At 39.8% G+C, this 16,124-nt stretch overlaps 1 protein-coding gene across 5 annotated transcripts in view; it reads left to right on the top strand.

Annotated features, from left to right (window-relative positions):
- Window positions 1-8,886: 8,886 nt before the first annotated feature.
- LOC131225832 (uncharacterized) overlaps window positions 8,887-16,124 on the top strand; it is a 56,799-nt gene continuing 49,561 nt past the window's right edge. For 2 of the 5 annotated variants that reach the window (XR_009161581.1, XM_058221426.1), the window contains exons 1-7: window positions 8,888-9,227; window positions 14,249-14,362; window positions 14,470-14,538; window positions 15,390-15,409; window positions 15,498-15,550; window positions 15,712-15,742; window positions 15,829-15,910. Coding sequence is in view for 4 of the 5 variants with exons in the window: in XM_058221426.1 (XP_058077409.1) it covers window positions 8,942-9,227; window positions 14,249-14,362; window positions 14,470-14,538; window positions 15,390-15,409; window positions 15,498-15,550; window positions 15,712-15,742; window positions 15,829-15,910 (655 nt within the window). In the remaining variant the exon portion in view is untranslated. Of the gene's footprint in view, window positions 9,228-14,248; window positions 14,363-14,469; window positions 14,539-15,389; window positions 15,410-15,497; window positions 15,551-15,711; window positions 15,743-15,828; window positions 15,911-16,124 lie in introns of all 5 variants that reach the window. The other 3 variants (XM_058221425.1, XM_058221427.1, XM_058221424.1) reach the window with 3 other exon arrangements.

A 16,124-nucleotide genomic window follows, 5' to 3' on the forward strand; every position in this document is an offset into this window, starting at 1 on the left:
CCCAAAGTCTAAAATCCCATTTTAACCCATTTCCTTCAAAATCTCTCTTTTCACCACCTTATTCTTAAAATTTTCTAAGTACTTTCATATTAGACATTAATCATAAAGTTTAGGTGATGAAAAACAATACTTAAACAAAAACTTACTATAAATAGTAAATAAATAAATAAAATAAGTTTTTTACCATTAACCTTATGGAATATCACAAAATAAATATGGATAGAGTAGCTTCTCCTACCCCAAAATCATATATTGCATGTTAAATAACTCATCCCGGGTTGTAAAATACACCCATTTCAAATTTCAATGGCAAAACACCAACAAACACCACAACGGGCGGGCGGAGCCACCGCTAGGTCCATCGTTATAACTCTGATTTAGGTGATTCAAAAGTCAGATTGAAGCTTGATAAGTCTAGTTTCATATAAAAATAAGAGAAAGATATAATAAAATTTTTAATATAGTTGAATCTAGGTTGATGTGACAACTGTCCAAAATTTATTCGTTCGGACAGCTATTACTTCTAGAATTTTTAGAATTTTTCTACAATATGAAATCTAATGAAATTTGGTAGAGATGAAGTAAACTTGATGAAAAACTATTAAAAAATAATTAAAATAATATACTTATTAAAAGTGTTAAAAAGGTGCGTAGAACTGCCCTAGGACCTTATTCTGGCGTAATTAGGGCATAATTTAGTTAAGTACTAGACTAAATAATTAATGGATTTGGCTTGAACCACTTTCTATACAAACTAGAAGACCCAAAACAATTAAAATCACTAACTCAACATTACTTAAAAACCTAAAATCAATATCAAAACCCAGTTGTTCCTGGGAACACATTGAAACTCTGTATCGACCTGGACCACGCATCGAAAGTCCGATTTTTCCAAATCTATACAGTTATGCCCGCCTTGCTGGACTTGGCAACCATCTCAGAAATCAAGTCCTAAAGGTATCCAGAAACGTACAACTTGAGCCCAGAGCAAAGTGTGTGAGCAACGTGAATATCTTTAGGAAATGAACTGAAACTTAAGTGAATTGAGTCGTTCACTTGCAGGCCAAATCTAAGGATTCAGACCGTCGAAATCTGACCCAATTACACCCTCGGATCAGGGAAAATTTCAAACACAGGTCAGTGTACTTGTGACCCTGATCAAGTACCGGTGACCATTGAACTGAAATTGGTCCCCCGCGGTCGATCCACCGATCCAATCGGGCCGAGATCTTAACTCGACCTAGATCCAATGTTAGGGAGCTTAAGTCTGACCGCATGCAGAAAAGGGACCTCCAGAAGTGTTCCGTTGGACCGAAACTGTCGCCCTTTGGCTATAACCTAAGTATAAGGGCCTATATATAGGGCTGTCACCCTTATAAGGGCCCTTATAAGGCCCTGGGGCCATTTCCATCGGTTTTGGGCCTATATAAGGGCCTTAAACCCTCTCTCACCCTTCACACACGAATTTCTAACCCTAGGTGAGAGAAGAGAAAAAGAAAGAGAAGGAAAGAGGAGAAAGTGTGAGGGATAGTTAGGGTTTGTTGCAGAGATTATTCCCTGCCATTCTACGTATCGTATCACCGCTACTGTATCGCTATACCAGCGATTCTGGTTCCATTTCCAGATAAGAAATCCTAACCTTAACCTATTTTAGGGTTTCAAATAAAGTAAATGCTGAAGTAGCTAACCTATTTCATGTTATAGGTTGTCGTTGTGCCGTAGGCGAGGACTTAGTGTTTAAACTGAGTTCGTTACGAGTCTACCGGTGTAAGGTGCGGACTATAAACGTTTAGGTTATGGTTTTCAAGGCTTTCAATGTCAGTAATGATTTATAATTGGCTTGATTGCTATCACATATGCTTAGATACGAGGGTTTTCGTGTATTATGTATATATATAAAAATTATGTTGATTTATAATGCATTCCATGTGTTTGTTAAAATGTGTGAATGAGTATGGAATTGTGATGTATGCTTGTCATGTTTATTAATTGAGAATTCATGATTGTTGTACGTATGGCGAACCCTTTGAAAAGGGATTTACTATAATACATGTTATAACCACCGTACTACATGTATATGATATGTGTAGCCTAAGTATTTGATAAAATGCTTGAATGTAAAAATGCTTGTTTAAATGCATGTAATGAGGGTATTGAGATAAGATTCTCAATCCCCTTAACTATGGTTATAGTATCATTTATATAACCTATTTACTACTATGTACTGTATGGATGAAATGTCTTTGTATGGTAATATGTGTAGTATGTGTTTGTTAAATTGCTCAAGTAGGATTTATATCTTATTTCAGTTGTCACATGCTGTTTTGGATTACTATATGTAAATGCTATTGTTTGGAATGTGATTGGGGCCATGATGTAGCCCAGGCAATCGGTAATTGTCTGTGAATGGTGGTTGAACTGCTTAACCACGACAGACACGCCCGATGAATCCGAGTCGTACGCTGCTTGTCGGCAATGGTTAGGCCACGCGGAGTGCTTACGCGCTCCATGTCGATCGGCTCGACATATGCTTGTACCTGTCGAGCTTGTCAAGCAACCCGGTTGACCCAATGTATGTTCACCATGTATGGACACTACTGTTTGAATCTAAGGTATAGAATTCACTAATGGAAACCCCGTTTAACCTTGGTACCTCGATCTACTAAGACTCATGAGCCGGGCATGGTGGTATGGGACACCATGGTCGAGCTGTCGGCCTACGCTGAGGTGACGAGCTTCCCCGTAGTGTCCAGTGAGCAAACCAACTCGTGAGCCGAATACGGTGGCATGGGACACTGTACTCGAGCTGTCGGCCTACGATCAGGTGACGAGCCCGTAGTGACCTCGAGCATACATTAGAAACTACGTTGAGGTGACGAGCCTTTTCATAGTAAACTAGAGTATAAACCAGGACTATGCTGACGGTGACGAGCCTCTCTGTAGTGTCCTGGAAACTATCTATTGTATGTGATTAACTAGGATTGACGACCCTAGATGGATCAATGTTTAGGGTCAATGATATAAAGGGAGGTACCTTAGCTTCTTAATTCTGCTATATGAATATGCTTAATTAAGAACTTGGCTAATCACGCGCATGCACCATATTGCATGTGCCTTTGGCGTTAGTGTTGAGCACAGTGGGAGTGTTGCATGCCGCGATCATGAGATGATGTCGCAGAGGGAGTGCAGGCAAGGGCATACATCATTAATGCATGTCATTCTTGCATTAACCAGAGTACTTAGGAATGCTTGTTGTATTGCTTTATCATTACTGCTTGACTGAATTGATAACATGTTAACCATTGCCTTATAGCTCCACTAAGTTGATCACTCACTCCCACATTCTGGGACGGTGTTTTAAACACCAACCAGACCCTGTTGTAGTTACAGATGATGGCGATGCTTGCGAAGCAGAGCCGAAATTTTACGATGATGAGGAGGAGTTCTCATACATGTAGTTATCAGGCGGGTTTACGTAGGCCGCTCTGATCGACGGGATTACAGGGATATATGATTAGTTGGACATTCACATTTTGTCATTCTGTATATATTTTTTTGGGACAGATATGTATTTATTCAGCTCAGTAATGCCATAATACTTGGGAGGTTGGGAAACACATCTATGTACTTTATATATCTATCACAGTCTTCCGCTTGCGAAATTTAACTGTCTTTGGAGTATGATATGCTGTTTGCTATAATCTCACTCATGTTTAAGACACTAATACAGACAACATTTAATCATCATTATCTATGTTGTATAAGTGATGCATTGGAACTCGGGAGTCGAGTTTATGCTCGACCCCCGATTTTCAGGGCGTTACACTGTGTTATACCCCACACTGTCCAGCGGTGGGCCACGCTGACGTGGACCCACCATGATTTATGTTTATCCACACTGTCCATATGCTGGACGGATAGGACCCACCTTAATGTATATGTTTTATATCCAAACCGTTCATATGCGGGTCCCACCAGCAGCAATCCGCTGCTGTATTTAACAACAGCAAGTTCTGAGTCATCCATCTGGATGGCCAGCAGCAATAACTGCTGTAATGACGTTAGCAAGTTTTGAGGGTCCGATCATGTGGGACCCACCATGATGCATATGTTGTTATATCCAAACCACCTATCAGGTGGACCACGCTGCAAAAATCAGTGGAGGATTGAACATCCACCATTGAAACCGTTTGAGGTTACAGAGGTTCTGGATCAATATGAAATGTGTTTTTCCCCTTAATTCAAGCCTTTGTGACCTTATGAACAGATTGGATGGAAAATAAAAGTTATGGTGGGCCCCGTGAATTTTAAACAGGGAAAATCATTATCTCCACTGCTATTTGTGGTATGGTCTAGATGACCTTCCGATATGATTCATTTTTTTGGGGCTAATGCTCTATAATGATCTCTAAAAATAGATGAATGGTGTAGATAGTCTCGTTAGGACGATGGGCCCATCTTGATGTATATGAGGCCCATTGTGATGTGTTTGAAGCCCATGGGTTGTGGCCCGATGTGATGTATTCGAGGCCCATGGGACATGGCCCATCGTGATATATTTGAGGCCCATATGATAAGGCCCGGTATGATGTATTTGAGGCCCATGAGTAAGGCCCGATGTGATGTATATATGGCCCATGTGTTGGGGCCCATTGTGATGTATAGGAGGCCTGTGTATGAGGCCCATTATAATGAGTATGAGGCTCGTGTATGAGGCCCATTATAATGAGTATGCTGCCCGTCTTTAAGGCCCATTGTGATATACATGAGGCCCATGGGATGTGGCCCATTATGATGTATATGTGGCCCATGAGCGAGACCCATGTGATGCGGCCCATTGTGATGTGTATTAGGTCCATGTGATGTGGCCCATTGTAATGTATATTAGGGTCATGTGATGTGGCCCATTGTGATGTGTATTAGGCACATGTGATGCGCCCCATTTGATAAGGCCCATTACGATGTGTATGTGGCCCATGAGTGAGGCGCATAATGATGTGTATTAGGCCCTTGAGTGGGGCCCATGGTGATGTATATTAGGCCCTTGTATGAGGCCATGGGCCCACTATACATTTGGCTCTATGTGGGCCACTCCTTGGGAGCAATGTTGGTTTAATGTCCACATTGTAAGGGCAAAGATGGTTAAATGTCTACATTGTAACTCTCCCTAGGGCTCGTTGTTAGGCCCATCCTCATCTCCTCTTAGTGGGTTAACCCAAACCGTTGGGCCCCCATTGATGATTGTATTACTCATCTTTCTCTTGATTAGGCTATCCCCATCTGTTGGACCCCCATTTGATAATGAACTTTTCCATCATACCCTATAGGACCACCCAAGCCTTGGAGCCCATCTTGTGTTCGTACCGAGACTTCCATAGGGAATGTGGCCCACCTAGATGCATGTGTTTGTCCAAGCTTAATGACCCAAACCCGAGGCCCACTTAGATGATGAGCAGGACCGTTTGTAGGATTACGTAGTCCTGGATGTGTGGATCCTACCAAGAGCCGCCTTATATTTATATTAGGCCCTCATAGGAAATCTCAGTTGTCTTGATAAAGGAAGTGAGGAAGCCCACTTATCGTATATTCACTTGACTCACCCCATGAGACATATCTTATCCTTGTATCCAGTTGCTAGGACCTCAGTGTCACGTATATATCGTCACACCGTCCATTTACTTCTTTGGGACAAGTGTGAGGCCTATCCTTGACGCAAGTACACCATTACCTCTTGTTGTATATAGGAGAATATGTGGTACCAGATTTAGTATATCCTTTACGTAGAGCCTATCTCGATGTATGGGCTAGATCCGCCGTTCTTCCAGTGGACCCCATCTTGGAATATATGATATATCAGTACCTTAGAAGGCTAACATAGGACATGCCGCATAGACTCCTATAATTATAAAAGCATGTCGATTACTTCATAATCTTGGTATTGGACATACCGGTGGAAGCCGATCGTGGTTTATTATTGTCTGCCTTATCTGATAATCATGCTAAGTGTACTTAGTCTAGTAGGACACACTGAGAACATGTATAGTATTCCATCATGATACATGCCCATATGCATCATTTGCATGCTTGTTATGAGGAGTGATTGAGCATAGCATGTGCCATTGGGTTGATTGTTTATGAGACTCTCTGAGAGACGGAATTGCCCCACATGAGTGCGCGGTATGTGTAGGTTTGATGCATGATTGAATGGTATGACTCATGCATCTCCCATTTTATGATATGACTACCGTACGCCCTAACGATATCAGGGTCGTAGCCTCCACAGGCATATCGTGGATGCCTAGATGGGACACTGAAAATCTTTTTATACATAGGGTGCTATAGATATCCATGAGTGAAAGTACCTAAACCCTCTAGGTACCAGAGGATGCCCCAACGTCTAAACCGAGTGGATACATGAGCGCTCGAGTGTCGAATACCAATAGGCTGTGTTTTTCACTGTGTCGTGGTCGGTTGGGAGGGAGCATGGCCTTACCTGCCCGAGGGATTAGGCAATGTTAGGTTGAGTCTGATTAGCTCATAAATGGGTCCGCTACTGACGAGCCGGGTAGGCATTGATTTACTACTGGTAGGCGGATGGTGAGGTCTCTTCCATTTACCTAGTTGTGCGCTTGATGGGGCGGCAGGTGACGTCAAGTGTACTGGACCTCAGTGATGATCCTAGAGATGTATGGTACTAATATGTGGACTTATTGAGCAGGAGTCACACATCATTTTACTCATTCATTCATTCATTTACTATCCACTTGGGCTGGTGGTGCGCAACTAATTGTTATGTGTACCTTTGCAATGACAGAATTTTAATTGAGGCGTACGACCAACCTGATATCAGGAGTTTATCACATTGAGTTTGACTATCCAAATTTAGGTATGCGACTAGTTTAGATAGAAGTCCCTTGTGATTGATCCCATAGCCTGTGATACTATGTACTATCATCCCGACTTCACACTCCAGCTTGGTCATTTCATTCACACCTCATATTGCATTACATCTGCAACATATGGTATTTTGGGTTGTTATGTTTCTACATTTATATGGCCTATACGAGGTTGACGATATTCATAGACTCGTCAGGATTTGCATATTCCTCAGTATATAATATTTAGTTTATTATGTTTCCGCATTGCATAACTGATCTATATTACTTCCTCAGTATATGATATTGGCTTATTATGTTTTTGCATCGCATAGCCTGGATAAGCTGATGGTATTTATGGACTTACCGACATATTTCTGCATTACTCTGATATTGCATTCTGATCACACTTACCTTGCGCACACACTTTCACCACCCTCTAAGCTTTTTACAAGCTTATGCACAATAAATGCGTCCAGGTGGCGTTAGGTCGTAGCAGCGTTGATCTTGGAGTGTGCAACTGTCTTTTGGAGCTTTGATTTTCGATATATGTATTTTCCTTTCAACATTGTATTTAACTGTTTATATTAGTGGATATGTGATGATGATGTTGCCTTTATGATTTGGGTAAACTTGTGGTTATACTTCTTACGAAATAAATGTGCGTTGAAAAATTTTCCTTGTAGAATCCTGAGATCAGAATCTGGCGTATGGGCGCTAGGAACCGAGAATGGAGTACTACGGATGCTGTCGGCACCGAATTCGGCGATCGGGAAGTCTGTGAGCCCGATTTCCGAGTTTGGAGTGTGAAAGTAAGTGTTCTATCGTTACTACTTTATGTAGTGTGGTCCACTTGAGATTTAGATCTACCTCGTTTTTTGGGTTAATGCCCTACAATGATCCCGCCATACCGATGGACAATTTGGATATAACACATACATCATGGTGGGGCCCATAGAACTTGGTGACATCAACACACTACCTAGGTTAGCACACCATGCAGTTTGCTTTTGATGTCACCACATATACTAAAGCTAAATCTCCTGAAGCAGTATCTGTGGGAAAGATACCATTGCCAATTTTTGGCAGGGCCCAGTCTGATGCGTATGTATGTGAAATCCTATGTAATCTAGCTTTAGGCCCATGGAAAAAATAAAAATGAAATTAGGCTGATCCATGATTCAGATGAGACACACCAAAGGAAACAGTTGAAGAGATATCTAATGTCCACTCAAACCATTAGATTTCACAAAAAAATATTTAAACATAGGGCCCAAGAATCAAGACAATTCATGATTTGAGTGGGTTATACAAATGAAAATAATTTGAAGGGTGGGCATTGCCAATCATATGGTCCATCTAAATCACATTTGGAGCTTCTTTCTTTATATCTACACCTAAAATTAGTTAATGCAACTTATTGGCTTGATTGAATTTTTAGAAACATGGCTAGTTAGGGCCAACAAAGCTTCTAATTTATCGGAGCGTATTTTCCTTCCACGTCGTAAACACAAGGCTTCCGCTTCTTCGAAATTGTCCCTGTAATTTAGACTTTTCACTACATCCGTACAATTAGGTATATGCTCCCAATATCTTTGAGGGAAAAACTCCAAAGAAAAGTTGGTTGTAGTATAATGATAAAAGAAGTAAAAACAAGGTGTAGGGCCATATTTGTTTTGAAAAAACAAAAGTAGACAAAAGACACGCAAACGGTGTAGAAGAGTAAATTTAACAGAAAGGGTAATTTTGGCTTTAAGAAAAACCCTTTCAAGTATTTCGCCATTTTCAATAGTTTTTAATGTATTAAATAATAACAATTCAATTGTTAAGTGATCGAGGGGGGTCAATTGGACACTCGGTCGAGTCTTCGAACTGATCTGCCCGGGCTAGACATAGAGTCGAGTTATGGAAGAGTTTTCCATAACCAAACACAAAACAAAGGTTTCGATGTCCAGGATTCAAGTCCCGGACATCCGTGGACATCCGTGGTCCACGCATCCAAACGGCCCCATGTAAAATGCCTGTTTTCGGCGGCGTGGTAGGGGTGGGGTTTCGGTGCTTGGGGAATGGGAGAGGACTACAGGGTTGGAGGAGACGCGGAAGGAAGAGCGAGGAATCAGCACAACAGAAACAGCAGCAGCAAGGACAAGAAGGAGGGAGCGATGGAGATATACAGGGACGTTTCGAGCTGCAACACATACAACTACGGAGACGCTCTGTACTGGGACGCTCGCTACATCCACGAGGCAGGCCCCTTCGATTGGTATCAGCGCTACTCCGCCCTCCGCCCTTTCGTCCGCAATTACATCCCTACCTCTTCTCGCATCCTTATGGTCGGCTGTGGCAATGCCGGTAACATGACTACACCGCTCCCATTTTTTTCTGTCTTGATTTAAAAAATAATAATTATTTGTTCTGTGAATAATGATAGTTCTAATTGCTCTTCTGCTTGAATTGATTGTATTCGCCGGACAATGCCGACCGCTTGATTTCTGGAAAACAAAAATGATCACCTGCTTAATTTTGGGCCGTGTTTCGGTTGAGCCGTTTGGATTGCTTGATCAGTCTGTATGGGGAGGCCCTACTGGATCAGCAGTCCATATGATTATGCATAATGCAGATTTTGTAAGAAGGATGGGAAGAAGTGGATAAGAATTGATTTCTTTCCGTGCCACAATCACGCAATTCAAATTGAAAATATTGTTATTATTATTATTATTATTTTTTGGGTTTTCTACCTTTGCAAGAGAATGATTTCTCCGTACCTTCTGTTAGGAATCTATAAAACTGTGTACAGATAGAAAAAGAAAACCCTAACCTAGACCTAAGCTCAAACACTAGATGTGCCTCATCGCCTTGATTGTGACCTTTGAAGGAAAAAGTGTTGTAGCGTGTACCGTAGCTACACCGTAGCACATGTTACAGCAAGCATTATAGTGCGATACAGTACAATGCCCCATTTGTAGAAAAGCTGGTAAAAAATAATTAAACTATTAAAAACTATAAATTAGCTCATTTTTAGGACTCAATACATTCTCGCAATACATGTGGCCCAATCGATGTGTGAACCATCAATTCCTCTAGGTTGAAAGAACTCACCCTCGAGTTTTGATCTCCATATGTATTCACCACCACAGCCCACCTTTGTAACGTCATAGGTTGGGCTTTTTGATGTGAGCTAGTGATGCAGGTCCACCCGTTGACTTGCCATGGTCTTTGCTGGACATTGTTTTGTTGTGCATCTTTGCTTTATCCATATTTCCCCCAACCAAACTTTGTGTCATGTTCTCCATCTCACCCTTGATTCATCAACTTTTTATCTATCTTTGTCAAGTGATTAATGTGTCCATATCCGCTTCAACATACATCTCATTGAAATCCATGATCTGTCCATTGATCCATCAATTAATTGAGTCATTAATCCATTCATTGAATCTTCGTTATCTTGGTTATTGTCTGCCTCTATGATGTTTTCTTCATCAATGTTTTAAATAGAGTTTAGCATACATCGTAGCATTCAACCCTTCGCTACACAATACTTCTATTTTTTAAATTAAAATAATGGACAAAATATAATAAATAGTAAAAATAGGTACACAAAACGGCAAAAAGTCTTCACTCTGATATTGGGATGTCCAAAAAATAGGTCTATCCAATCATTAGGTGGGCCACACCACAAAAATCAATGTATAGCCGCTCAAAAGCCTTCACAATAGCATGGTTGGCCCACATGATGGTTGGATCCACCTTACTGGATAGGGTCGTGGGCCACACCATAGAAAATTATGGTCAACAGTGAGCCACCTAAGAAAATCAAGCTTACTTCCCTTCCCATTTCAACCAGGGTTGTGACATTTTTTTTTTCTTCCTTTCTAATATCTTCTAAGATGAGGTCGATGTAGTGTGCGACACATGGTGGCCATAATAAATTTAGTCTCTTTTTCCGTCAACATTCTTCCGAATACCTTGTATGTTGCTTCATTGTTGATCACAGTCTACATTGCATTTGCCTCTCCAATCTCATTAACCATCCTATCCATAAGGTTGAATATATAATCTGCATTCTTGACTTCACCTGATGTATCAATCGATTTATGGAATATTATACCTAAGTGGCAGTATACCATTAAATTGACCATGCTATGTCTGGTTGGGTGAGTCTAACTATCGCATATAATAGTGCATCATCTGCTCTACCATATGGGTTTAAAGGTTGTTATGTACGCTTTCACATCTTCATATTCTACATCCGTCCACTTTCCCCTAATGTGACGAGTTGTGGGTGCCTTCTCTTTTTCGTTTGCCTTTGTCGTTTTATCAATCACCACTTGCCAGTATGGGGAGTTGGCAACATTTGGAGGTATGTTGCCATATATAAATAGCTTGGCCACTGCCCTCCCAAGCTTCTCAATTGCATTTTTTGTCCACATTTGTTTGATCTTTTTTGGTTTTATCATCTCCTTCCTAAATAGAATTGGATTACATGAGGGCCTCTTGGGCTCTATCACATCATCATCCACATCTTCCACAGGAACACATCGTCATATATCTTGTCGACTAAAGGCATGCCGTAAACCACTAAACACACATCCACTTCCACCACCACCACTAAACACACATCCACTTCCACCACCACCACCGCCCCTCGCACTCACACTCCCAATCCCACCACCTCCCCCTAAATCACATACAGACTCTTATCACCAAACATGCGTTGACGCTCTTCATCTTCTTAAGTGGTGCGCACACTCTTTCTCCTTGTTAGTACGACCTCTCAATCAGAATCATCATCGGACTTAACAATATCGTTAGGACTAATGCCCATATAGTTAGGTCTAGGACCGAACACCTCCTGTCAAGCCGCATCAAGAGCATCCTGTCTTATTTTCTACACCAATTTTTCCCCCCTGCTTTGACCTTTGCAAATTCTGTTGCATCATTAACATTATTTATTTTGGCATACTAGGGCACCCCACAACCTATCCCTTTTGATGTGCCAAATGCTGCTTCACTCGCGTGATGCTTTTAGTTATTAATCGGTTACAGTAGTTGCACCTCACAGCGTGCTTTCCTCTATTTACTTTCTCACAATATTGCCATCCAATATCATCACTTTCCCATTGGCCAGCCCCTCACACCATCTTCTAAAAAAATAAAAGTCACAAAATACAATCCCCAAACTACTCTGCAAAAAATACAAAACTACAAGTTACACACTTGCACTTTACATATTTACAATACTTAAACAACCGTTGCAATTACAATTTCCAACTTACAACCGCAAGTCCCAACCTAAATGACAAATGGACAAATTACACTTTACAATACGATCCTAGTCCTGCACAAGAAATTGAAAATAAAAATAAAAAAAAAAAAAATGGAGAAAGCATAAAAAGATCAGATCTATTGCATGTTATGTTGCATTCTACCATTCTATGCATTTGCAACTATAAGACTTCGGAATCGGAAAAAACAAACTTTTTTTTTTTTGTAATTTTCAAAAATCACAAAATATTGGTGTGAAAATACAAAAAAAGAAAAAAAAAAAAAACTATAAGACTTCGAAATTGAAGAAAAACCATTTTTAAAATCACAAAAAAAAAAAAATTTGTGTGAAAATACAAAAAAAAAAAAAAAAATTGAAAAAATTATCAGATTTATTGCATGGTATGTTGCATTCTACCATTCTATATGTTGCATTCTACCATTCTATCCTTTTGCAACTATAAGACTTCGAAATGGGAAAAAAAAAAAAACTTATTTTTTTGTAATTTTCACGAATCACAAAAAAATTGTGCAAAAATACAGAAAAAGAAGGAAAAAGCATAAAAAAGATTAGAGATATTGCTTGTTATGTTGCATTCCACCAATCTACATGCATTGCAATTATAAGACTTAGAAATCGAAGAAAAAAAAAATCAACTTTTTATTCCATTAAACAATTATTTTTCAGAAAAAGAAATGAAAAATCAAGAAAAAGAACACAAAAGCGACATAAATTTCAGCAAAATTATGTCAATTTGGTGTTTCTCCCTTTGTTTTCATCAATTCCAGCAAGAAATCACAAGAAAAACAGGTACTAACCTCTATTCCAAATGTCCTCAAAATGGCCCACCACCCACTCAATCTTCGATCTGTCAAAGCTTTTGATCTCAAGTTTTAATGCTCAAAAATAGGTTGAAAGCAGTCGAAATCACCATATAATGAGTTTAGGAAGCAAGAAAAACTGAGAGATGGGAAGAATCAAAGAAAAAAGTCCCCCTTTATATATATATATATATATAAATTTGCCCCCTTTTTTTACTGTTACAGGGAGTACGGCTATTATGGTGACATTTTTTGGGGATGGACCGTTACAATCCCATATTGCGTAATGGCTACTGCCGTTACCATTACGTAACCTTTTTTAAATAACTTGTTTTAGAGCCTTCAACATGCATAAACTCACTCCTAAGCATTGCGGTTCTTGGTCTCTGTTGCACATGGACAAGCTTTCTAATTCTACTTTCCATTATCTTGTTACCTATTGGTGCTACTCCTCACTTCCCTCGAACAAACATTTCAAATTCTATTCCTCCTCATCTTGCCACTCGCGCATCTCAAGTCAACATCCTCATTTCAACTACACTCATCCTATGAACATGCATGCCTTGACTACCCAACATTCTGTCCCATGTACAAAGAAAATGTTCTTGAATGTAGCAATGCTCTCTCATACAAAATTAACTGAATCATGTCTGACAGTTCAACTTCATGGACCCCAGTGTGCTACTTAAAAGCAAATTGAATGGATTGGTGTGTGAACTGGATTAAATAGGCGTAACTAAAGAGTGAAGTGATTGGATTGAGAGTGAAACTCCTTTGAGCTTAGTTCACCTGATTTTTACAAATTCTGGAATATTGAAACTGTGACTAGAATCAAATGACTCAAATAGCAGTTCATGAGGATGAATTTGGCAAGTTATTGTGGTAAATATGTAGCAAGTTTTGCATCGTCTTTCTGAGTAAGATGTTTCTTAATTCACAGCATAAATGACAGTGACTCTGGATCTGATGATGCTGCCTTTTGATGCTCAATTTGAATTGAATTGTAACAATTCCATTCAATGAACTGAATACAACTAGAGTGGGAGCCGCACATTGAGTTCAAACTCAAAACCCATGGAATTGCAGATAGGGATTGGTTGTGATTATGAATTACAATGATCCCACCTCCATTCTTGTCATTTCATTTATATTGTAGTTGAATTATTGCAATTCAATTCAACCGAGCATCTAAACACATCCAAAATTGTAAAGGCTTTATATCTGTTGCTGCCTTTTTTGGCCCGGCTCTAGGTGTCATTATCATATTGAAGGGTTCTGTTTTGTAGTTATGTCCGAGGACATGGTGAAGGATGGGTATGAAGACATAGTGAACGTTGACATCTCTTCGGTTGTCATTGATATGATGAGAAAGAAATACGAGTATCTTCCTCAACTGAAATGTATCCTTATCAAATGAAACTTTTCTTAACTATTTCAAAAGTTCTTAATACTTTCTGAAACTAGAATGCCCTTTTTCTGCTTGAGATATCCTTTATGCATTTCGTAGACTTGCAGATTGATGTCAGAGATATGAGCTTCTTCCAGGATGAAACGTTTGATGGTGTCATCGATAAAGGTATTCACCAGTTCTTACTCATTGCAAATGCCAATGATTTGTCAAAACTAGAAAAGTTCCACCACTAAATTGAGGTATTATACGATGGTTGGGTTTTCAATTTGTACAAATGGGGCCCTATTGTCCAGTTGTCTGAACCATTGATATTGTTGGCATCACCATATATGGCCATGCACCAAAACTCCACCAGATTGAAATATCCTAACCATCAAATGATTGGCCTTCTTTATGTTGAAGGTGAGCGTCATCATCAACATCATCTAAGTCTTATCCCAACGCACTGGGGTCAGCTGCATGAATCCTTTTCCGTTATCCATTCTATGAAGGACCATAACTTCAGTTAGACCATAGTTCATCAAGACTTTTCTTACTATCTCCACCCACGTCCTTTTGGACCTTCCCCTTGCACTTTTAAAGTCTTCAACCTGCACCAACTCACCCCTTGTCCTTTTAGAGTCTACTTTCCCTCATCTTATGACATACTGGGCCTTTTTGTTGAGTTTGAGCGATTTCTGTATATTATTTCTTAACCGTCTATTTTGCTGGCAACCAATTGAAGGATTAAGTCTCTCCCTTTTGGGAGGCTTTCGATGCATGGGCATCCACATTGTGGCTCTCATGGTGTGTGTCAATGGTTTGGCTCACTGAACCATGGTTTTTTTTTTTTTTTTTTATGAGAGATATCACTGAGACATGGATGCTACTTGTACAAACAGAAAAACTGAGCATGGTGTACAAACTCTTGGCTTGAGCTCTATATAATTTTTCCACTAAAATAATATGCTAAAAAGCTGTTGCTGTTCTGTTCCTTTTGCTGAATCTACGCATGATCATGTTGATTTTCCTTGTAGGAACTCTTGATTCCTTGATGGTAAGACTCATACTTGGGATGTTGTCATGACGCCTCCAATTGACTGCTAGGCATATTCTAATTCAATCGTTATGCTTTTGGATTCTAGTGTGGCACCAACGCTCCGATTAGTACTTGCCAAATGTTAGCAGAAGTGAGCAGGTTTAGGCTTCATCCACCTCAGGAGTCGAATCTGATTTGTAATTACTGATGTGTTGTAGGATTTCTCATCTGTGGTTATGTGGGAATTCTGCTTGTTCAGATTGATACTTGATTGTCACTGAAATTTTCATTACTAACAAGCATTTTCTTCTTCCATGTAGGCTTCTTAAACCTGGAGGGATCTATATGTTGGTACACCCTTGTGCTGAAAATATTTCTTTTTGAAGGGCTGTGTTTAATTAAGTTTCTGAGATAGCTGTGTCATTTTCTAATTACAGATAACCTATGGTGATCCAACAGTACGAATTCCTCATTTGAACCGGTCAGGATACAATTGGAAGATTATATTGTACATCATACGTGAGTTTCTTCTGCAGAAAGATACGTTAGTCTTTTTGTTTCATGTCTTGGTAGCTAATGTTCATTGAGTTTTCTGCCTTTATTTCAGCTGATTTTCCTTGGCAACTCATGTCACTCCTTTAACTTATCTTCAACTTTTCTGTATCCTCCCTTTTGATTTGGTTGGATTGAAAATCTTGGTGTTTTAGGCTGTGTTTGGATGCCCAGCTTGATT

The sequence above is a fragment of the Magnolia sinica genome, chromosome 14, assembly GCF_029962835.1.
Source record: "Magnolia sinica isolate HGM2019 chromosome 14, MsV1, whole genome shotgun sequence".
Lineage (NCBI taxonomy): Eukaryota > Viridiplantae > Streptophyta > Magnoliopsida > Magnoliales > Magnoliaceae > Magnolia > Magnolia sinica.